A 23,831-nucleotide genomic window follows, 5' to 3' on the forward strand; every position below is an offset into this window, starting at 1 on the left:
TGGCTCCTGGCTCTGCTTAGCCAGTTATGAGCCAGACCAAATGTACTTGGTACCTCAAACCCACAAGTCCATGATAGAGAGCTGGAGCTAAGGGAAGGCTGTTTCCAGAATGGAATTCTGTACCTCAAGCCAGACAGCATGACGTAATGTATTTTGATGCTTCCCTTTCTTTCTTCTTCTGTAAAATGGGAGCAGAGCTTATTTAATGCTGCAGCTGACAGCAGGGACTAGCATGTGGCCGCGTTGTTTGTTTGTGATGGTTGAGGGATGATGAATCTTTGGTCAAGTTGTATAATCTAAACGTCAGAGTTGCAAGGAAACCTGGAGGTGATGTGTGGTGGTGACAGGCAGCTTCATGTAGTCCACCGAGCACGGGAGACTCCCGGCAGCCAGAGGCCGAGCTTCCTGTCTTTGGAAATGTTCAACCCGAGCAAAGTGTTCAAGCAGAAGGGAATCGTGCTCTAAGGATCTTTCTGCACATTAGAGGTGGCTGGATGGGAGACCCCATGGTTTCTGGCTTCGGCACACATTTTCTGTAATTCCCGCCCAGGTGAGCTCGCCGGGCAGCTGTGCGGCATTAATCCTGCCAGACGTCTGCTGGGTAAACGTAACAAACAGTTGCTAACAACAACCGTCACCATTTACTGCCGACAGCGCCAGCACTGTCCATACCCAGTTAACTCATTTCCTATCCGGGACCGTGGGAGGCAGGCTGAAGACCGTGATCTCTAGTTCACAGCGGAGGAACTAGTGGTTTAACATTTTCTCCACAATCTCCCAGGGGCAGAGTCTGGATCAACTGTAGGTTGATTAGATTCCAAGAGCTTTTCCCGGCTTTTCTTCAGCTCTAGTTCCTATCTTGCTCCAGTAAAGGAGAAGAGAGCGGTTTCAGAGCTCCGTTTCCCGCCGCCTCGAGATGGGAACCCGGACCGGCAGAGCTGGGAGGTGGCACCGTGCCCGCCGGGCAGTGGGCGGGACGCTCCGAGCTCTGGGACCGGTGGGCGGGGCCCAGCTGTGGGCGGAGCCTTACAGTGGGCGGGGCCGGAAGTGGCTCTGCGTACCGACGCGAAGTGGGCGGGAGTCCCTGACGGACGCAGCGTCCCGGGGCTGAGGTGGGAGGGCTTTTCCCGGCCCCACTAAGGTCCCCGCACTCGGCGTCCCGCGGCCGCAGCCTCCAGGGACGATGGTGGCCCGCCTGCTGCTGCGCGCTTGGCCCCGGGCCCCTGCCGTCGGCCCGGGAGCCCCCCGGCGGCCCCTGAGCGCCGGCTCCGGGCCCGGCCAGTACCTGCAGCGCAGCATTGTGCCCACCATGCACTTCCAGGACAGCCTGCCCAGGTGAGCCCGGCCCCGCCCGCCGCCCGCCAGGGTCGGCCCCGTCTTCCCCAGGCACTCCCGGCCCCCACTCCCACCTGGGACGCCCTCCCCGCCCCCGGAAATCCTGTCTGTCAGAATCTCTTGGCACCGGAACCGCAGAACGCGCAGATTCTATCTGAGAACGTCCCATTGCTCCCCGAGTCTCCAGCTGAACCTTCTCGAACTCTCCCCAGCAACTCAGCTTCCAGCCGGAAACCCGAAGAGCTCCTCACATTTCCCCCCGAAAAGTAGCCACGGTGCTCCCCGAAGTGCTTTCACGACTGCCCCCCATGCCTGCCCGGAACGTGGAATACATAAGGGTTGCCCTCCTTCAGTTTCTCCCGACACCCCACCTTCTTCCTCGCCGTTGCTCAGGACCCTCAGCCCCCTCCCATGCCAGCAGCACTCTGCCCTCTTAGCGCCCCCAGCCCCCCGCCACCCGAGTGTCCATCTTACTCCCCCGAGTCCTCAGCATGCCAGGCCGTCTTCCCCGGAACACCTTTCGCCCCGATGAAATCGCCCTCCACTCTCCCCCTCAAATACCCTCCTGACCACACTACCCCCAGCACCTTCCGCCCACCCGCACGGGGCTCTAGGCACCACCCCAGAACCCCCAGAGTCTCACTCAGACTAGAGCCGGAGGCTATCTAAACCAGCGGTTCTCAACCTGTGGGTCGCGACCCCTCTGGGGCCGCCTAAGACCATCGGAAAACACATATATAATTACGTATTGTTTTTGTGATTCATCACTGTGCTTTAATTATGTTCAATTTGTAACAATGAAAATACATCCTGCATATCAGATATTTACATGACGATTCATAACAGTAGCAAAATTACAGTTATGAAGTAGCAACGAAAATAATTTTATGGTTGGGGGTTACCACCACATGAGGAACTGTATTAAAGGGTCCCGGCATTAGGAAGGTTGAGAACCACTGATCTAAACCCTCTCCATTCCTCTCACCGAAACTGCCTGAACCTTCCACCTAGAGCCACTCCCCTAGAAACATAGCCCCTGCGCCCCTCCTTCCCGAGCTCGCCTTGCCTTCCCCGCCCCCTCCTCCTTCAGGCTCCCCACCTTTACCCTTCTCTCACCTAAACCAGAAGGGCCCTTTTGCCTCTGTCACTTTTTAAGTAAACCTTTTCTTATAAATAACAAAAAAGAAAGAAAGAAAACAGTCCAATAAATCTTTCCCTTTCCCTCACCCAGTATTTTCTTCCATTCAGTCTCCAGTTTTCCCACCTTCCCAGCCTTCATCTGAGCTGCCAGATCTCCTTCTCCAATATGAGAAATTGCCCAAGTTCCTTCTCGCTCTGAAATCAGATTTAACCTTCTCTGTTCACCAGTTAGTTCCTGTGCCGCATTCTAAATTTGTATCAAAGATGGTTCTCTCTCCAAACTGCCATCAGGACTCTCCTGTCCAGGGGCTGGAGGCCAGTGTTCCCCACCACACGAATAGAACAAAGATTGCATCGCAGGCATCACCCCCAACTACTGTTTTTCTTCACATCCAGGAACCCCTGAACCCATTGTCAACACTGCCCACCCCCACCCTCTCAGGAAAATCATCCAAGGCGGTTCTTGGGAAATTACAGGGTGCAGACATCTAAACAAATTAAGAGAGATTATCTAGCCCCCATCCCATCCTTTAAATTTGGCCGGAAGTAGGGGGAGAGGAAGAAGTGACTCTGCCTGTGGGTTAGGCCTGGGACACACCTCCTCCTGGGCAGCCTGTGAGCTGAGCCTGTAAGTGGGGGAAAGGTGAGGAAGGGCAGAACCTGCCTGTATTTGCCAAGCCCGCTGCAGGCGGATCCCTGACTTCCCAGGATCAGAGGGATTGTCTCTTTTAGCATTGGAAAGCTGGGGAGAATATTCAGGATCATTTTCTCCAACCCACAATACAAAAATCTGTAGGAATTTGAAGCTACAAACAGTAGCACTGAGCCATCACCCACGTGTAACTTGAAACAAGAACTCCCCCCAGGCCTTCATTGCCTCAGCTGTCAAGCGGAGTTTAGATAAAATAAGATTCCTTTTATCTCTGAGGTCCTAGACTGGTAAAATGTGTTATCTTTGACACTCATTTTGATGTCACACTCGGTGAAAAGCCCTGGCTTTGAAGTCTGGTAGAACTTGGTTTCAGAGTCTGGATCTCACACTCTGTAACGTAAGGCAATTCCGTTAACTTTGAGCCACAGCTCTTCCCTGTAAGGGAGGAATGGGCCACACATTTCACTGGGCCACTGCGAGGTAAGATGCCTAAAATAGGGACCTGTCCCAATTAGTTGGCAAGGGGGGTCCCTTTGTATTAAGTGGTCCAACTGGATCTTCCCTCTTATCCCTATTGACTAAGTGGCCGTGGACTCACCCTTGCACTATCATTTGCTTGTTTTTTAGATGTTATTGTTTTTTCTTTGCTCTTTTTTTAGTGTGGTAGGATATACATAATATAAAATTCACCATTTTAATTATTTTTAGGTGTCCAATTCAGTTAGGTGTTATTATTATTAATTTTTTTATAATGCAAAAACAGATTTATTTGTACACACACCAATGAAGGAAAGCAGTCTTCTGACAAATGGAGACGATTAAGATTCTTAAGGAGCTGATTTGGGGGCCTCGTACAATGGGAAGACTTGCTTTGTTGCCTCCAGATGTTGGGTCCATTCACCTGACACGTCAGCAGGCTTTTCTAATGGGTCTTCCTCCTCCTGGGCCTGCTTTTCTAATTCCTTGTGATATACATGCTGGCGTTGCAGGTAGTTTGTGTTCCTCTCCTGTTCCTCCAGGTATTTTCCCATGAAGCATAAGACATTAGTGTCGTTGTTGGCAGAAGCTGTGGCCTTCATGTCTAGAAGGAGCTTGGTTAACTAGCTCTCCAGTTCCAGAGCCGGCTCTAGAGCTTGTATGCCGGTTCCCCAGTTATCTATCTCAGGCCTCAATCACCAGAAGGCCGATTTCACTCACATTCTCTTAGACATCTTAGGAATTGCTTTTCATATTCCCTCTTCACCTCAGCTTGGTTTTCAAAAGAATGTGGCAAAACGAGGTTCTTCTGGGCCTTCAGTGCAATAACAGGCCATAGATAAACAAGCATTGCTCATAAGATGCCACGTGATGAATAGCAACCCTACACTCTCCAGAGAGGGGGTGCTTGGCTGCCATCTCAGAATTAGAGAAAACCAGGCATATACAGTGCTCAGTTAGGTGTTTTTTTTATTTTTATTTTATTTTAATTTTTTTTAAAATATATTTTATTGGTTTTTTACAGAGAGGAAGGGAGAGGGATAGAGAGTAAGAAATATTGATGAGAGAGAAACATCAATCAGCTGCCTCCTGCACACCTCCTACTGGGGATGTGCTCGCAACCAAGGTACATACCCTTGATCGGAATCGAACCTGGGACCTTTCAGTCCGCAGGCCGACGCTCTATCCACTGAGCCAAACCAGTTAGGGCAGGTGTTATTTTTAAAGGGCTATGTTGATATATACTGAACAGTTAATTTCATAATATAAACTGGAAGTTCTGAGGAGACAAAGGGTGGATCAATCTGACCTACTCATTCACATTATTAATTTGATAAACATTGATGTGGATTTGGAGACTGATCAGTCATGGTGAGGAGCTTACCATATAGTGGGAGAGATTTGACAGGTAAACAGATAATTCACATGTATAAGTGGAAAGCCGCCTTTTATGGTGTGGTATTTTAAGATCATGAGACAGGAATCAGATCTGATTTTTATTCCAGCTTCACTTCTTTCTAACTGCATGGCTATGTCAAGTCATCTAACCTAAAAATTGGGATTGATAATATTATCTTTGTCTCAGAATTGTTAGAATTAAATATCCTGATATAAAGCACTTAGTAAAAAAGTCTGGCACATAGTAAGTACTTAGTAGAGAAAAATTCTTCCTTCAGAACACAGCTAAATAGCCTTTTGTGTTTTTTACACAATATAGTTATCATTGGGATAAACTCATCCTAGATGTTAAGACTATCTATCTGAAGGGCATGCCTTTGGGGCCAGAACATTACTGTTTTTACCTGTTATCCTCCTCCACACGTTGGTAACTCTGGCCTTATCTTGGAATTCTAGAGAACCTGACCATTATATCTGGAATAAAAGTTATCATATAAAGCAGCAATTTTCAACCTTTTTCATCTCATGGCACACATAAGCTAATTACTAAAGTTCTGTGGCACAACAAACAAAAATATATTTTTTGCCGATCTGACAAAAAAATAGCTATAATTCTTTTTCATTCACACCAGACAGCTATTGTATTGGCTATTATCATTAAAAATATTTTTATTTCAGAGATGAAGGGGGAGGTGGAGAGAAACATAAATGATGAGAGAGAATCATTGATCGGCTGTCTTCTGCATGCCCCACACTGGGGAACCAGCCTGCAACCTGGGCATGTGCCCTGACCGGAAATTGAACCGGGATCTCCTGGTTCATAGTTCGATGCTCAACCACTGAGCCACTCCAGCCCGGCTGTTGTCATTTTTTCATTTGACAATCTAAGGGAAAAGAGGTCAGTGTCCCTTACTAAATAGTCAGATATTGCATGTTTTAAAAATTGTTGTAGTACACCAGTTGAAATCGCTGATATTTAAAATGATTAGTCAGAGGAGGGAAGAGAACCCAGTCTTGAGAAAATGTGCACTTTTAGGGCAAGAGGACATAAAAGTGACTCAGAAGAAGATGGTGTCAAAACCAACAGGGTGGGAGGAGAGAATTTCTAATTCCATCTTCTACATTTTTTAAGGATGTCACAGCCTGCAGTTTGATGGGGAGAAGAAACATAAATACATAAATGCCACTAAATGCAATAGAGAACAATACAGGGTCCTGGGATGGGCAGAGGCTTAGAGGAAGGAGTAATTAGCTAATGCATTTGACATACATTTATTAAGTACCTATTCTGTGCTGACCTGAGTGCCAGTGGAGGTCAGAGAAGAGGTTTCAGAGGAGGACTGCTAATGAGTGGTAAACTCCTCTCCCTGTACGCTACCATAATCATGAGAGCCAACTCTGCATTTCTTCCCAGCTCCCTCTTCAGTGATAGCATGTCAGAAGTTTGAAATTGGCTTGGAGAGAGATTTATAGAAATTGACAAGTGAAACAAATTAGGGCTTCACCCCCAAACCCACCACCACTTGCAGTGAGGAACAGATGAGGATGCGGATAAGGTTGTACAATTGACTTGGAGAGGAAAGAAACTTGTTTAATGTTGATGGCAGGTGGTGTGGGTAAGGAGGATGCTAGTCCTTCCTAGAAGCTGGGGAGTGGCTTTCTTTGGAGAGAAATTTGAAAGTATTTTCAGAATACAGCTGTCTCGGCAGCCACAGGGGGATTGGTTCCAGGACTCCTCTCAAATACCAAAATCCAAGGATGCACAAGTCCTTTATATAAAATAGCATAGTACTTGCATATAATCTGTACACATCCTGTATACTTTAAATCACCTCTAGATTACTTATAATACATCATACAATGTGATATATAAGTAGTTGTTACACTGTATCATTTAGGGCAGGAGTGGGGAACCTTATTCCTGCCAAGGCCATTTAGGTATTTATAACATCACTAGAGGCCCAGATGCACCGCACCAGCGGGACCCCAAGACCCGCCGCGCCAAGAGACCCATCAATGCACCTCCTGGTGACTGGTCATTCCAGAGTTATGGCCACTGGCCTTTTATAATATAGATTCCAGGGCCATATAAAATTATCAACTTAAAAATTAGCCTGCAATATTTCATCAAACATTTAATTAATTCACCCCTAATGCCTTGCAGGGCCAGTCCAAATGATTTTGTGGGCCAGTTGTTCCCCACACCTGGTTTAGGAAATAATAACAAGGAGAAAAGTCTGTACAGGTTTAGTACAGTTGCACAACCATCATAGGCCTAACTATAGAGTACATGTCCACAACATTCATTACCTTTTTCCCCAATATTTTCACTCTGCCATTGGTTGTGGAACCTGCAGATACAGAGGGCTGACTGTAGTTAGATTTTTAAGAGAGGTGAGAAGGGAGGCAAAGCAATTATAGAATATAATTATAGAATATAATTAAGAATTATAGAATATAATTATAGAATATAATTTTCAGAACATAATGGGGGTTAAAGGTATAGTGGAAGTGGCTAGTAAAGAATAATAGTTACATGGGGCCAAACTGGATGTTGCTGAGCAGATGGGAGAAAATAATAGCAGATAGGCTTTGTGCCTAAGGTGGAAGGTATTGAAGTAGGGAAGCAGGAAACTAGGAGGGAATGGAAAGGAGATTGAATTAGCTATTTATAGCTATGAATAAGTATCTGGATGTCTCTAAATAGACAGTGCTTATTATATGTCAGATACCCTCCTAAGTTCATACATATAATTTCATTTAATTCTCACAATAGCCCAGTGGGCTATTACTAAATAAGTGGAGAAAGGAGGACCAGAGAGCAAAGAAATTTGTCCAGGAGCATATGGATAATAAGTGACAGAATACAGGCTGCAAAACACGATCTGTGAGATTCCAAGGGCTGTGAACTTAACCTTTCCGTATTCTAGTCATGTTAGTGATAAACTTGTGCTAGGGCGGGGTTGGAACTTGACAGTAGGATTTCAGATGTCCTTAAGGCAATTCTTCTCTCCAATTCATAGATCGGAAATGGAGTGTGGGAAACATCGAGTAATTTGCCACCTATAACCATGTAACTAGAAATTAAGTGACTGAGCTGGGACTCAAGGCTAGGTCTGAGTCTAAATTTCATTCTCTTTCTACTGTCAGTAGTTCTTATACTTTTAGACTTAACAGGTCATTAAAATTATGGGGGGAAATAGTTATCAATGTTATTTAAAAATATTTTTAATTGATTTCAGAGAGGAAGGGGGGAGAGAGAGAGAGAGAGAGAGAGAGAGAGATCAATGATGAGAGAGAATCATTGATCGGCTGTCTCCTAGACACCCCACACCTGGGATCGAGTCTGCAATCCAGGCATATGCCCTGACCGTGAATCAAACCATGACCTTCTGGTTCATAGGTCGACGCTCAACCACGGAGCCACTCTGGCTGGGCTCAACATTATTTCTTAAAAGAAAGGACCTTTAATGACTCTCATCCCACATCCAAAAAATAAAGGAACAGTCTCAGCCTTAAGGGCAGACTTCTAAATTAAGAAAATTTAGCTTTGTTAAAAGCTCACTGTTCTTGTTTTTTTCATTTCACTGTGAACTAGTAACTTCATAACCATAGCCATCATCTGCAAAATATTAGATAATCCATTGATGTGGACTGATTGCTATTTGGCATTTACGATTAAGGCATTTTATATAAGGCAAAAATATAGACCTGGTAAGTTTGGAATATTGATTGTTATCTTTAATGTTTGTTTTTAATAGAAAACAGGTGGTTTTTGTGTCTATGATAAAAATTGCTATACAGAATCTGTATTGCCTCAATGTAATTCCATTGAGAAAGTTCAGTTTCTATTGTATTAACTAAGATATAAGTCATCACTCTGAAAACTTCCCTACTAAAGTAAGTTCAGGCTAGAATTAACACTCCAGAATTTTTAATAAGCACTGTTTTTACAAAACTGCCATTGCCTCTAATTTAGAATTTTGTTTAAAAAGAAGGCAAATTTTCATTAATGTTCCTTCTGTGTCAAAACAAAGTCTTGAGAAAAGTGTGTGGGTAACTTTGTACTTATGAGGTAGTTGAGCTAGTATTTGGGATTTTCTGTGTAAGTTTACCAATGTAAGGGGATCTACAGTTGCAAAATGTCATGATTGGTTATTCAGTTCAGCCTAAGTTCATAATGGCTATAAATAATTCAGATTTAGTTTTTACACCTTTTTTTTTTGGATAAGCATGCATTGAAAGTAAACTGAAGAACCACAGTATATCTTATTTATAGTAAGGTTTTAAGCTACATTTTATTATGTAAAACTAGAGGCCCAGTGTACGAAATTCATGCACAGGTAGGGTCTCTAGGCCTGGTGATTAGGGCCAATCAGGGCCTTCCAGCTGCCGGCCAGGGCCTTCCTTCATTCTGTGCCGCCCCCTGGTGGTCAGCACACGTCATAGTGAGTGATCAAACTCCCAGTCTCTGGTTGAACTCCTGAGGGGACACTTTGCATATTAGCCTTTTATATATATAGACTAGAGGCCTGGTGCATGGAATTTGTGCACGGAGGGGGGGTGGGGGAGGGTCCCTCAGCCCAGCCTGAACCCTCTCCATTCCGGGACCCCTCAGGGGATGTCTCACTATGGGATTGGACCTAAACCGGCAGTCAGACATCCCTCTAATAATCTGGGACTGCTGGCTCCTAACCGCTCACCTATCTGCCTACCTGGTCGTCCCTAACTGCCCTCCCCTGCAGGCCTGGTTGCCCCTAACAGCCTCTGCCTTGGCCCCCACCACTGTGGCATTTTCTGGAAGGATGTCCAGAAGATGTCCAGTCTAATTAGCATATTACCCTTTTATTAGTATAGATAAGTATTTATCATATTATTCTTTACTTTTCTATATGTATTTAAAATACTCCAGAATATTTTAAGGGAATAAAAAATGGTTAAGTTGCAGAAAAATAAAAGTTTTGAAATACAACCTGGTAGGCTTGAAAGCAACAACATTTGTGTAAAAGGGCATAAGTTGCAGTCGGCAACAAAACTTGTTAGGATTGCTTGGTTAATATTCTTTTGTTGGAAAGGCGTGGTTTGGGCAAAGGAGAAAAGGAAGCCAGCCCAATAAAAGGGAATGTCTGATTGGGCCGTTGCCACAGCACAGAGGGGCAGGTGCGGCAAAGGTTCAGGCTGTCCCACAGGCAAGGATGTCTGTGTGTGTGGGACACCAAAGGACACCTGTCACACCTGAAACAATTTGCTAACACTCACAATTGCAGAGCTCAGGAAGAATCACTATTTTTAAAACTATTATTTCCCTGACATATAAAATATACATACATATAAATATACATGCCCTCTTCTGAGCTTCCCCTGCCCTCCACTTAATACTTGGCTATGGCCTTCTTTTCATGTCAACGAATTGGATGTACAGACATAATTTTTAGTGGCTACAGTGTTATCTCTGACTGTTTGACATTACTATGGTTTACTTCACTAACCCTTTATTGTGGGGCTGGTTGTTTCTGGTTTCCCCTGGCATCAACAACTACAGTAAACATAATTGCTTATTTGACTGTTTACTTAGGACACATTCACAGACATGGCCCAAAGCTAATTCACTTGAATTTTGACCCACATTTCTAAATTGACTTTCTAGAAAGTGCTTCTGTTTGTTTAGTCCAATGGTTTTAAATCAGATTACACTCCTACAAATGGGTTAAGAGAAAACTGTTCAACGCGCCTTGGGCAAATCGCAAACTCTTGCTGAACTTGAGCGACCCGGGGGTGCAGGGTCTGGAGGATCCAGGCTGGAGGCTGAAGTCCAGGGAAGCACGGGTGGCGCAGTCGAGGGCCCTGTGTGGGTGCGGGCGTGTGAGTGTGTGTCGCTAGGGTCCACGCTCATGCACACACCCACACGCCTGCACTCCCGCTCTGCACCCTTGGCCACCAGGAACCTCTGTGGAGCCTGCTGTGAGCTTGGATGCATCCAGTCCCAGCACCAAGCAAGTCTGAGAAAGTTTCCCCAGATTGACTCCCGCCCGAACCTACGGGAGGCGGGACCAGGAGGATCCAGGCTGGAGGGTGAAGTCCAGGGAGTTGCAGGCGTGTGAGTGTGTGTCGCTCGCTCAGGTCCATGCTCATGCACACGCCCACACGCCCACACGCCCGCACTCCCATTCTGCACCCTCGGCCACCAAGAACCTCATGGAGTTCAGCCGGCTCGCCAGTCCCCGACCACTTGGTTGAGCCTTTAGTCGTTACGGACCCTGGCTCTTTATATAAATAGATAATTAATGAGGTTGACATATCTCAGGTGGGGTGGGTATTTCTAATGTAAGCTATCCCAACAATAACAGTCAGACTGTGACTGAAGTGTCATTTTGAAGGCTGCCTCTCATAGTCCATTTGGTGGCTCTAGACTGGGTGACATAAACAATAGAGATTTATTCCTAAAGGTTTTGGAGGTTAGGAAGTCCCAGATCAAAGTACTGGCAGATTAAGTATCTGGTAAGGGCCTGCTTCCTGCTTTCTAGATGGCCATCATTTCACTTCTGATGGTTCAAGCTACACTTTATGGATAACTTTCCAGTTTTCCTAAATGGCCACTACATTTAGATAATTTGAATATATCATTGTTAATTTGGTTGGCAGAGATAACCTAACAAATTAAGTTTTGGTACCAGAGGATATATCTTTCAATAAAATTATTGACGTGAAAAAGAAAGTACACCTCACCATACTGTCCATGTGTTTTAATTTCAATATGGACCAGTAACTTCATCACCATAGCCATCACTGGACATCTACTGGTAGAGAATGGTGAATAAATAGCACACTGGAAGATCTGGCTCTTCCTCACAGGACTCCTGGTGGCTGGGCAGGGCTTGATTGTCGACCCCATATGGCTGGCCCTTGGACAGACCTGTGTTTCACTTTTGTAGGAATCTCTGTTGTACAATAGACAAGCACATTTAAAAATAGAACTTTTTTTTTTAATCTTGGGGGAGAAAAATTCAGTTCAAACTAAGAGTAGAATTGAAATCAGTTCCAATACAGGTATAGGACAGGTATTGTAGTTGTAACTAGGAAACTGGAAGGTTTGGGGCAGCTTTCCTTCCCCATTTTGAATCTACTAGTATATTTACCAATTTAGCTTATAAAATTCATCATTAATACATTAAAAATTATTTTACTTAAAATATAGTTATCATTGTAAATCCATCAATTCTGGCTTGTCTGTGGCTTCCCATTATTGGTTTTTTTGGAAGGTAGTTATCCAGTTATTAGTTTGGATTGTGAAGCTAATGAACCTGTTTCACATATTGTCACCTACATGGACCTTGCTTTCTCCTCAGGCTGCCTGTTCCCAAACTTGAAGACACCATTAGAAGATACCTCAGTGCACAGAAGCCTCTCTTGGATGATGGGCAGTACAGGTAAATGCTGAGAACCCTGAATGACCATGGTTGGGTGGTTCAAGCGAAGCTGACAAATAATGGTAGACTGTGCTTCAGGAAGTATCTGTGATTTGATTGGGTCTCCAGGAACCTGATGAAGGGCTGACCGAGTTTCTCTAATATGACTCAACAGATGATGGTTTATAAGCCAGAATGAGAATTTTGTACTGCATCTTGGAAGGAGTACCTGGGAGGTCAGCTGGTGCTGGTCATTTGCAGAAGGCATGTGCTCCTGGTAGGGAGGTACATTGAGGGGAGCATATGGCAGACCAGAAGTTTGCTTGGTGAGCATGTGTACTGGATTGGATAGCGTGACCCCAAAATCCATGCTCTCTTTGGAACCTCAGTATACTATGACGTTAATTAGAAGTAAGCATGTTGCAGTTGTAATTAAGATGAGATCAGTCCTGATCAGTGTGGCTGGGTTGGAACATTGTCCTGTGCACAGAAAGATTGTGGGTTTGCTTTCCGGCACATACACAGGTTGTGGGTTCAATCCACAGTCTCGGCGCATATGGGAGGCAACCAGTCAGTGTTTCTCTCTCTCATCAATATATCTCTCCCTCTTCCTCCCTCTTTCTTCCTCTCTCTCTAAAACCAATAATAACATATCCTAGAGTAGCGGTCGCCAGTCGGTGGTCCATGAGGTCCGAAAGGTTGGTGACCGCTGTCCTAGAGTGAGGCTTAAAAAAAAAAAGATGAGATCATACTGGAGGAGAGTGGGTCCTTAATCCAAGGAAACTGATATTCTTATAAGAAGAGGAGACACAGAGACAGCCATGTGAGGCAGATATTGGAGTGTGCCAACAAACCAAGGAATGCCGAGGATAGCTGGTGACACCAGAAACTAAGAGGAAGGCATGGAATACATTCTCCCCTAGAGTCTTCTGAGAGGATATGGTCCTGTTAATACCTTGATTTTGTACTTCTAGCCTCCAGAACTATCTATAATAATAAAAGCATAATATGCTAATTAGACCGGACAGCTAAACGACCTTCCGGACTAAGCTGGGGCTGCAAGGGCTGAGGCAAGCCGCTGCGGCTGTGAGGGCCGAGCCCTTTGCACAAATTTTGTACATTGGGCCTCTAGTGAGAAAATAAATTCCTATTGTTTTAAGCTATCCAATTTGTGCTACTTTGTTATGGCAGTCCTAGGAAACTAATACAGTATAGAATCGGAAAATAATACTGGCTATTGCCAAAAAGTGGGTTACATTAAGCTCTAACATCCTACTGTAGTACTCTTTATCCATGATGAGAATTTTTCGTGCAGATAATGGGCATTGTCATTAAAATCACAAAATCCTTCACTGGACAGTGGTGGAAAAACATAGATGAACTGTTCATAATCTAGTCCTCTACTTTTAAGTATTCCTTATTAGTCACTTGAAGCTTCTCTTGAGATGGTAATAATTTAATACCTACCCGTTACTAAATATTATATTTCAAACTATCCTAAATCCTTAGCTTTATAAATATGTTTTAATATTATAAGTTGGTATATTATCTCTATTTTACACATGAAGAAACTGAAAGTCAGATCAAGTAACTTGTTTAAGGTCACACAGTTTGAAAGCGACAGAGCTAGAATTCAAACTTAGCTCTTTTATACCCCAAAGCTTATATCCTTTTCTCTATGCCAAACTGCCTCCTAGATTACAGATAGTTTTATGAGATGTTGATTGATCTTCCCAGTCAGTTATTTGAAAAACATCTCCTAGACTTATTCATTTTAGATTTATTCTTGTTCTATCTCAGTTCTAGGTTCTAGGGATATACTATTGGGGACTCAAAGCTCTGTGTATGAGTTTTGGGCCATGAATCTAAAAATCATGTATTTTCTGCCATTATTTGATTCTGTCTTTTCTCAAACATTTCAGGAAAACAGAAGAATTTTGCAAGAATTTTGAAAATGGGATTGGAAAAGAATTGCACAATCAGCTGGTTGCTCAGGACAAGCAGAATAAACATACGAGCTACATTTCAGGTAGGGAGTCTGGGCTGTGGGTGTAATTTTCCCCAGAGCCCTCCATAATTGAAAGTAAGGCAGCTCTCTCCTGTTTTGGTCTCAAAATATTTTTCGTGGGACAGCAGTGAAATAACGTGTCATCCTCTCCTCCTGAGGATTAAGGCTGAGTTCTTCCTCCACTAAGATGTTGACTGAATTCGTGCTTAAGAGCAACCGCTTGCTTCCTGTATAGATGGGATCAAGACAGAACCTAATCATTGGTCTGTCTGAAAAGGATGCATACAGGATTAAGTCCCTACATGTATCATTCTAGATCCTTCACAGTCTAGCCTAACTGCCCACTAGGCTGGCCTTTTCTCTTACTATTCTCTCTGACACATTTCATGCTTCAACAAAACTAAACAACTTGTTCCCTCAACCCATTAATTCTTTCATTCTTCTGTGCCTTTATCCATGTTGTATACACTGCCATTTGTTACCTGGAAATTTCTTATTTTATGACTCAGGTACGGTGATTGTCAGAGGCAGGGGTTGGGGAGTGGTTGGGGAGTGGTTGAAGTGGGTGAAGGGGATCAAAAGGTACAAACTTCCAGTTATAAAGTAAATAAGTCATGGGGATGTAAGGTACACCATGATGACGATAGTTAATGATACTGTATTATAAAGTTGCTGAAAGTGTAGATCTTAAAAATTCTCATCATAAGGAAAATAAATATATAACTGTGTATAGTGATGGGTGTTAACTAGACTAGTGTGGTGATCATTTCACAATATCACAGTCTATACAAATACAGAATTATTATATTGTACACCTGAAACTGGTATATGCTTTAATGCCAATTATATGCTCAATGAAAAAAAGAAAAGAACCAAGTAGGATGATTTTTTGGTATGAAACCTTTCTGTCCTTCTCCCTTTCCATTCAGAGTTTGTTGCTTCCTCCTCTGTTTCACAACACTTCGTTTAATTTAGTTTATATTTTTTATAAGGTTATATATACATGCACATAATTTAAAAAATCAAATAGTTCTTTTTTTTAAAAAATATATTTTATTGATTTTTTACAGAGAGGGAGATAGAGAGTTAGAAATATCGATGAGAGAGAAACATCAATTAGCTGCCTCCTGCACATCTCCCAGTGGGGATGTGCCCGCAACCCAGGCACATGCCCCTGACCGGAACCGAACCCGGGACCCTTCAGTCCGCAGGCCGACGCTCTATCCACTGAGCCAAACCGGCTTCGGCTCAAATAGTTCTATACGGCTTATTAGGAAAAACATCGATTTCCTGACCCCTAATTTCCCACTTCTTACTTTCAGCTGCTCTCTGATTCTTTTGAACTATGTATCGTTATTCTCTAAATTATCTACACTAACAAAAGAGAAAAATGGTAATTGGCGTACGACCGCTACCCTTCCCATTGGCTAATCAGCGTATCCTTATGCAAATTAACTGTCAGCCAAGATGGCGGCCGGCAGCCAGGCAGTTGGAAGCGAACATGAGGCTTGCTTGCTGCAGTGACTGCAGCCTGCAACGTTCCCCGCCTGACTTGCCGGCCTCTGAGCTGGCAGTTTGAAACATTCTAACAAATATAGCCGGCTGGGATCTCAGAGCTGAAGTTATACATTGTTTCGATTATAGAACGGCAAACAAACCAGCAGCGGAAGCCTCAGAGCTAGAGCCAGAGCTAAAGCTGGCCCAGAAGAAAAAAAGAAAAGAAAAAAAGGAGTGGTTGGGAGCTTCCCGCCAGCCTGAAAGCAGTCAAAACCGCCAGCCTGAAAGCAGCCCTCAGCCCCTCACCCAGACTGGCCAGGCACCCCAGTGGGGACCCCCACCCTGATCCAGGACACCCTTCAGGGCAAACCAGCCGGCCTCTATCCTATATAGTAAAATGGTAATATGCCTCCCAGCACCGGGATCAGCGGAGCCGCGAGCCTCCTGGCACCAGATCAGCATGACAGGGTGCAGCGCCCAAACCCCCTGAGGCCCTGCGGCTCTGTGTATGACAGGGTGTCCCCCCCCCCCCCCCCACGGGCCCTGCTCTGTGTGTGACGGGGTAGAGCCATACCTCCCCATCAGCCCTGCCCTGAGTGTGACAGTGGCGGCGCCCCAACCCCCTGATCCGCCCTGCTGTGTGTGTGACAGGGGGCGGTGCCCTAACTCCCCTATCGGCCCTACTCTGTGAGTGACAGAGGGGAGCTCCCCAACCCCCTGATGGGCCCTGCTCTATACGTGACGGGGGGGGGGCACTGCCCCAACCCCCTGATTGGCCCTGCTCTGTGTGTGACAGGGGGCAGCGCCCCAACCCCCTGATTGGCCCTGCTCTGTGCATCAAGGGGGTGGCGCCGCAACCTCCCCATTGACCCTGCCTTGAGTGTGATAGGGGGTGGTGCCCCAACCCCCCAATCAGCCCTATCCTGAGCGTGACTGAGGGTGGCATCGCAACCTCCCAATCCACCCTGCTCTGTGCATGACAGGGGGCGGCGCCCCAACTCCCCAATCAGCCCTGCTCTGAGCCCGACCAGGGGCTGCACCTAGGGATTGGGCCTGCCCTCTGCCACCCAGGAGCAGGCCTAAGCCAGCAGGTCATTATCTCCTGAGGGGTCCCAGACTGCGAGAGGGCACAGGCCGGGCTGAGGGACGCCCCTTCCCCCCCGAGTGCACAAATTTTTGTGCACCGGGCCTCTAGTATATTTATATTACTGCAATTTAACTTCTTTTGATTTAGGCATTGTCTATTGACATCTCACTATAGAAGATTAGAATTGATCAGTCTCTTATATCCCTACCACACATGAGAGTGTACACACCCATTTCCTTTCCCCTCATTTTCACAGTATAGTGCACAGCATAGCAATAATTGTGCCTCAGATAAACCTCATTGGCTACGATACTGCCACTGCACAAAACTTAGCTTAGTATTTACACTATTAGGATCATGTAATTGCTATTGTCAGGTGAGTTGTGTAGCACATTGGGATTGTTTATTTTCTTTCCCAGATAAACTTTTTGTTTTCTCTGAAGTTAATTATTTTATACTTTCTTACGTTTAGCTTCCCATGTGTTTAATAGTTTATCTGGGAATTTTTTTTTTTAAGTTTTCATCTTTCTTCATAATCTGTATCCAAGTTGCTTTTCTCCTGTTTGTTTTGCCCTCTTTTTTCAGATGCTTTCTATCCTTCTCTGTTGTCTTGGATATGGATGAAATATTAACAAGCTATTAGGAGCTCTGTGGATGGGGGTGGGGCTTGTCACAGCTTCATTGTATGTGATCTGGCTAAATCATTTCCTTGAGTGTCCCTAACGTTAGTGTTTGTGTTTTAGGCTCCCAGGGAAGGCTTTTCCAGAAAACTGCCAAAAGGTATTTTCCTGGTCACTAGTGTTGTAGAAGTGGGATAAAGGAAAAAGCTTGAGATCTCCACAGATCTATATCCCACAATTTTACTTTTGCCAGAGAATATCTGGGGCATCCTATGTGTGGGTCTAATTAAATAGCTTTTCAATCAGATATGTCTAGGCTGCCAGTTCCTGAGCCCTCTAGGGCAAGCATGTCAAACTCACTGTCCGGGGACTGCATGCCTCGTTTATTTGGCCCGTGTTAGCCTTTGAGTTTGACATGCTTACTGTAGGGGTTCTGCTTTGTAAATATTGTTTCTTGGCTTTCTCTGCTCTCAACTTAGTGTTGGCTTTCTTGAGTCTGCTTTAGTCATTACCAGTTGCCTAAATGCTTTTCATCTTTTAAAAAAATATTTTTAATGATTTCAGAGAGGGAGAGAGAGAGATAGAAACATCAACGATGAGAGAGAATCATTGATCAGCTGCCTCCTGTATGCCCTGCCCCCCACTTGGGATGAAGCCCACAAACCAGGCCTGTGCTCTTGACTGGAATTGAACCTGGGACCCTTCAGTCTGCAGGCTGACGCTCTATCCACTGAGCCAAACTGGCTAGGGCATCAACTTCTAATATTTGCTTTTTTATTTTCTTTGCCTTATTGGTTTATGTCTCTTTAAAATTATTTTACTGAAGGGATCAGAGGCATAAATTCATGTCTTTTTCCATCAAATATATCCTCACCCTTTTCCCTTACCATTTTAGTGCATTGCATTATGTTTTTATTCTGTTTGTCTCCTTCACCATAGTTCTTCTAAATCAAAGTCCATGTCCTGTTCTTCTCTATATCCCTGGACCAGGGCCTGATTCTCCACACTTATTCTCAAGGAATGAAATGGAATAAATGGACCAACAAATGAATAAGAGATAAATGTGTGTTTATTAATCCTTTCCCCAGTGCTTTACATGTGGAAATTATTTCTTCCAATGGAAAATGGTCCTTGTTAGTAGAGTTTACCCATGCTTGCTAATACTGGCAGGAGTTTCCCTTGAAGACACATTTCTTGATAAAATACTGCTTTTGGAATTTTCACAAGCAAAACATCCATTGGAATGCAGAGAGCTAGTTTGAGTGGGCCACATACACTCATTGTTATTTCTAATTGCTTTTCGAGCATTTCCTAAAAGAGGAAGTGCATAAATGAACACAGTACACAGAATGATGGTGAAGACTTTCCTCCGTATTAGGGAGATAGTCAAGTGTGAATGTTGTCCCTGAAGAGAAACAAAGCAAGGGAAAATTAAGGAGATGGTATGGGAGTTAACAACTATTCTGTTCCAGCATGAATGCAAGTGAGGTGTTATTGTATTTTATTCCTTTAAGAATCAAGAAAGGAAAGAGAATGAGGAAGAAAAGGCAATTAATAGACATTAGGGAAATGCAAATCAAAACCACAATAATGGTTACCCACCAGACTGGCTCCAATCAAAAAGACAAACAATAAATGTTGCCAAGGATGTGGAGAAATTGGAACCCTCATATACTGCTGGTGGTAATGGTGCAGGTACTTTGGAAAAGACCGTAGCAGTTCCTCAAAAGGTTTAACACATGACCAGCAATTCTACTCCTAGTTTATATCCCCATGAGAATTCATAATAACCAAAAAGTGGAAACAACACAAATGTCCATCAACTGATGACAAATGTGCTATATCTATATAATGGGACATTATTCAGTAATAAAAAGAAATGCAGAACTACCACATGTTACATTGATGAACCTCAGGAATATTATTGTAAGTAATAGAAGCCAGATGTAAAAGACCAAATAGTGTATGATCCTGTTTATACAACATGAATTATTGCAGAACAAAAAAATAATCCGGAAATTCCTCCCTCTGGAGGTGATGTCATTTCTTCTGCATATGTTTGACTTATTTTTTTCTTTCTCAGGTTTTATTTTTAGGGACTGCATTACCTTTTTATGTTTTTATTTTTATGTTTTAGGCCCCTGGTTTGATATGTACTTAACTGCTCGAGACCCCATTGTCTTGAACTTTAATCCATTTATGTCATTCAACCCTGACCCAAAGTCTGAGTATAATGACCAGCTCACCCGGGCGACCAACATGACGGTTTCTGCCATCCGGTTTCTGAAGACACTCCGGGATGGCCTTTTGGAACCTGAAGTGTTCCACTTGAACCCTGCCAAAAGTGACACTGATACCTTCAAGAAACTCATACGCCTTGTGCCTTCCTCTCTGTCTTGGTATGGTGCCTACTTGGTCAATGCATATCCACTGGATATGTCCCAGTATTTTCGGCTTTTCAATTCAACTCGTTTACCCAGACCCAGCCGGGATGAACTCTTCACTGATGACAAGGCCAGACACCTCCTGGTCCTAAGAAAAGGACATTTCTATGTCTTTGATGTCCTGGATCAAAATGGGAACATTGTGAGCGCCTCTGAAATCCAGGCTCATCTGAAGTACATTCTCTCAGACAATAGCCCTGCCCCCGAGTTTCCACTGGCATATCTGCCCAGTGAGAACCGAGATATCTGGGCAGAGCTCAGGCAGAAGCTGGTGAGTGGTGGCAACGAGGAGACCCTGAGGAAAGTGGACTCTGCTGTGTTCTGTCTGTGCCTAGATGACTTCCCCATTAAGGACCTTATCCACTTGTCCCATACCATGCTGCATGGTGACGGCACAAACCGCTGGTATGATAAATCCTTTAACCTCATTATAGCCAAGGACGGCACTGCCGCTGTCCATTTTGAGCATGCCTGGGGCGATGGGGTTGCAGTGCTCAGGTTTTTCAATGAAGTGTTTAAAGACAGCACTCAGGCCCCTGCCATCACTCCACAGAGCCAGCCAGCCAGCACTGACTCTTCTGCTGCTGTGCAGAAGCTCAACTTCAAGCTGAACGACGCCTTAAAGACTGGCATCATTGCTGCTAAGGAAAAGTTTGATGCCACCATGAAAACCCTCACCGTTGACTGCATCCAGTTTCAGAGAGGAGGCAAAGAATTCTTGAAGAAGCAGAAGCTGAGCCCTGACTCGGTGGCTCAGCTGGCCTTCCAGATGGCCTTTCTGCGGCAATATGGGCAGACGGTGGCCACCTACGAGTCCTGCAGCACTGCAGCGTTCAAGCACGGCCGCACGGAGACCATCCGCCCCGCCTCCATCTTCACAAAGAGGTGCTCCGAGGCCTTTGTCAGGGAACCTTCCAAGCACAGTGCTGGAGAGCTTAAGCAGATGATGGCCGAGTGCTCCAGATACCACGGGCAGCTGACCAAAGAAGCGGCCATGGGTGAGACGGGGCGCATGCCCTCGGGTCTTGTTGCCCTCTGCACTGGGGTAGGCCTCCACAATATTCTACCCACATCTGATTTCTACCTCTTCACTATATTGTAGCCATCTGCCAGCTACCACATGATTTTTTCTACCCTAATAGTCTGAATAGCCAGGCGAGCCACTAGGGATCAGAATGTTCTAAGCAGGGATGGGGAAATACATCTAACATTATCCTCAATGAAGGTCACTTTCAGCTGTGACACATGATTCTATTATTTATTAGTCATTAGACTCAGTGTGACAATTTAGGATTTCTAAGCTCACAGGCCCTCTTACTTCACCTCAGGTGTAGTGTGTCGGCTCCCTGTAAATAGGTCACCTTAGCTTTCCCCAAATCTAAGTGTTTGTCGTCTTTGCCTCGTTGTGGCAAAAATTGAGGCCTGGAAAGGAACTGGAGGATCACATAATCCAATCCTCTCATGCAGAAAAAGTCCTGGAACTAAAAGGGACCTCCACGACATTCTGGTCTCATCCTTTCCCATTTTATAGGCAGGCAACTGAGGCCGCTGGCCCAAGCTTATATAGCAAATTAGCAGTAAAGATGCGATGAGAACTTTCAGTTTTGTTCCACTGACTCATTGTCTTTGACACTTGACTTGGACTGTGGCTTTTATCTTAGTTTTTTTTTAAAAATATATTTTATTGATTTTTTACAGAGAGGAAGGGAGAGGGATAGAGTTAGAAACATCGATCAGCTGCCTCCTGCACGCCCCCTACTGGGGATGTGCCTACAGCCAAGGTACATGCCCGTGACTGGAATCGAACCTGGGACCCTTGAGTCCGCAGGCCGACGCTCTATCCACTGAGCCAAACCGGTTAGGGCTTGTCTTAGTTTTTGAGTCCAGAGCTCTCATGTACTTTTCTTGACTAAATTGACTTAGTTTTATTTTAGGCTCATTTTTGTAAAATCATACTTTTATTTTAGGCTCATTTTTGACTCAGCTGTTGAGTTTTTTCTTAAGAAAACAATCTAGAATGAACTGCCCCAGAGGCTAGTGAGCTGGAGGTGTGCATGTAGAGGTAGACGACCGTCTTCCACTCTCAAGGATGTTGCGAAGGGGATTCCTACATGATGGGAAGGTTTACTAAGGTTCTTTCAGTTCTGCGATTTTGACTCTGGTTTTTTGTTTTGTCTCTCACAGGCCAGGGCTTTGACCGACACTTATTTGCTCTGCGGTACCTGACAGCAGCCAAAGGGATTGCCCTGCCTGAGCTATATCTGGACCCTGCATATGGGCAGATAAACCACAACATCCTGTCCACTAGCACACTGACCAGCCCAGCAGTGAACATTGGTGGCTTTGCCCCCGTGGTCCCTGATGGCTTTGGTGTTGGGTATGCCGTTCATGACAACTGGATAGGCTGCAACGTCTCCTCCTACACAGGCCGCAATGCCCGGGAGTTTCTCCAATGTGTGCAGAAAGCCTTGGAAGACATGTTTGATGCCATGGAAGGCAAATCCATCAAAACTTAGCTTCTGGGTGGGTTAAAAGCCTCCATTGCTTCATCTACATGAAAATTGAGGCCTATGTAGCCAATAGGTGCTATTCTGTGACTATTGGAACTAATCATGAGGTACCTCAGCGGCCAATGTGAAGCCTGAGCTTTAAAATCATGGTTTTAAAACTAAACGTGTAATTTCCAAGTGCAATTAGATCACAATGAAAGATAATGTGAGATTTCAATTTTAAGGGCATTTGATCAGGAGGGTAGGATTTGGAAAAATAACTCGGGTGTATTTATTATTGAAGCAGAAATAAAATTTAATTGTTGCATCTACTGACATAATCTACTTTATTTTTCCCTTTTAATTAATGATTTTTTTTTGGATTCTTTTACCTCCTGAAAGATGAGAAAGCAATTTAAAGTATAAACAAAAGCTATTGATCCTTAGTGTTTGTCTTTATGAACTTAACACACTGGCTGGTATAGAGACTGAAAACTAGAAAGGCTGCTTACCCAGCCCATTACTTCCACTTGTTTGCTTTTAGGCTGGCAGTGGACTGGACCTAGTGGGTAGGGGGCTAGAAGGCCTGCTGGCTGAAGAAATGCTGTTGTCAGGTACAAAAAAGAGGCCCAGAGGGAGCCAGGAATATTCGACCTAGAGGAGACAAGTAGCTGCCAGACTGGAGAGGGGACAAGGTCGGCACCTCTTCACCTCTTGGATACGGCCACCTTTACCTTAAATTGGAGGATCCCCCTTCCTAGTGCCCCACAACCAGCCTGGGAGTGGGCAGACCCATTCCCAGTGGGCCATTCAGAAAATGAGGATATTTCACTTCCAAAGAATTCCTGGCTCCAGTAGAACACTGGATAAATAAGGTCTCTTGTAACAAGTTTTCCAAATGGCTTACTGGTGGGAAGGCATGGGTATGCCTCGTGGACCTAACTGCATTAAACAGCTGTCCACTGGATAAGGGCTCTTCATACCTCCACAGGGCTGCCTGGGGGACAGCACACAGAAGGGTGACCACAGCGGGGACAAAACAGGACCAGGAGCTACTCGGGGCATAAATGCTGACTGAATATAAGAACTTTCATACTGACTTCCGTGTGGGAGAGCCCCATCACAGCAGGTGAGCCGAGACCTAATGACCACCTGGCCAGAATTTGAGAGCAGAATCTTGCCAGGACTGGACGGCTGACCTCTACAGTCCCTTTTATCCCTAGAATATGAAGTGACACCAGCTAACAGAGATGCCGGCATTTACTTAAGAGCCATGCT

General features: G+C 44.7%; 1 protein-coding gene across 3 annotated transcripts; it reads left to right on the plus strand.

Annotated features, from left to right (window-relative positions):
- Nucleotides 1-1,077: 1,077 nt before the first annotated feature.
- On the plus strand, nt 1,078-22,886 carry CPT2 (carnitine palmitoyltransferase 2). Of its 3 annotated transcripts, XM_014454611.2 has the most exons (6): nt 1,202-1,335; nt 12,349-12,429; nt 14,331-14,437; nt 17,744-17,780; nt 19,758-21,062; nt 22,249-22,885. In XM_014454611.2, the coding sequence occupies exons 2-6, from the start codon at nt 12,414-12,416 to the stop codon at nt 22,578-22,580; spliced, it is 1,797 nt and encodes a 598-aa protein (XP_014310097.1). In that variant the 5' UTR covers nt 1,202-1,335; nt 12,349-12,413; the 3' UTR covers nt 22,581-22,885. The 3 variants fall into 3 exon arrangements, with proteins under 3 accessions (XP_006087392.1, XP_014310097.1, XP_023608551.1); XM_006087330.3 differs by lacking the exon at nt 17,744-17,780 and having other exon boundaries at nt 1,078-1,335; XM_023752783.1 differs by lacking the exons at nt 1,202-1,335; nt 17,744-17,780 and adding an exon at nt 18,560-18,683 and having other exon boundaries at nt 12,413-12,429; nt 22,249-22,886.
- Nucleotides 22,887-23,831: the final 945 nt, after the last annotated feature.

This window comes from Myotis lucifugus, unplaced genomic scaffold, assembly GCF_000147115.1.
Source record: "Myotis lucifugus unplaced genomic scaffold, Myoluc2.0 scaffold_37, whole genome shotgun sequence".
In the NCBI taxonomy this organism is placed as follows: Eukaryota; Metazoa; Chordata; class Mammalia; order Chiroptera; family Vespertilionidae; genus Myotis; species Myotis lucifugus.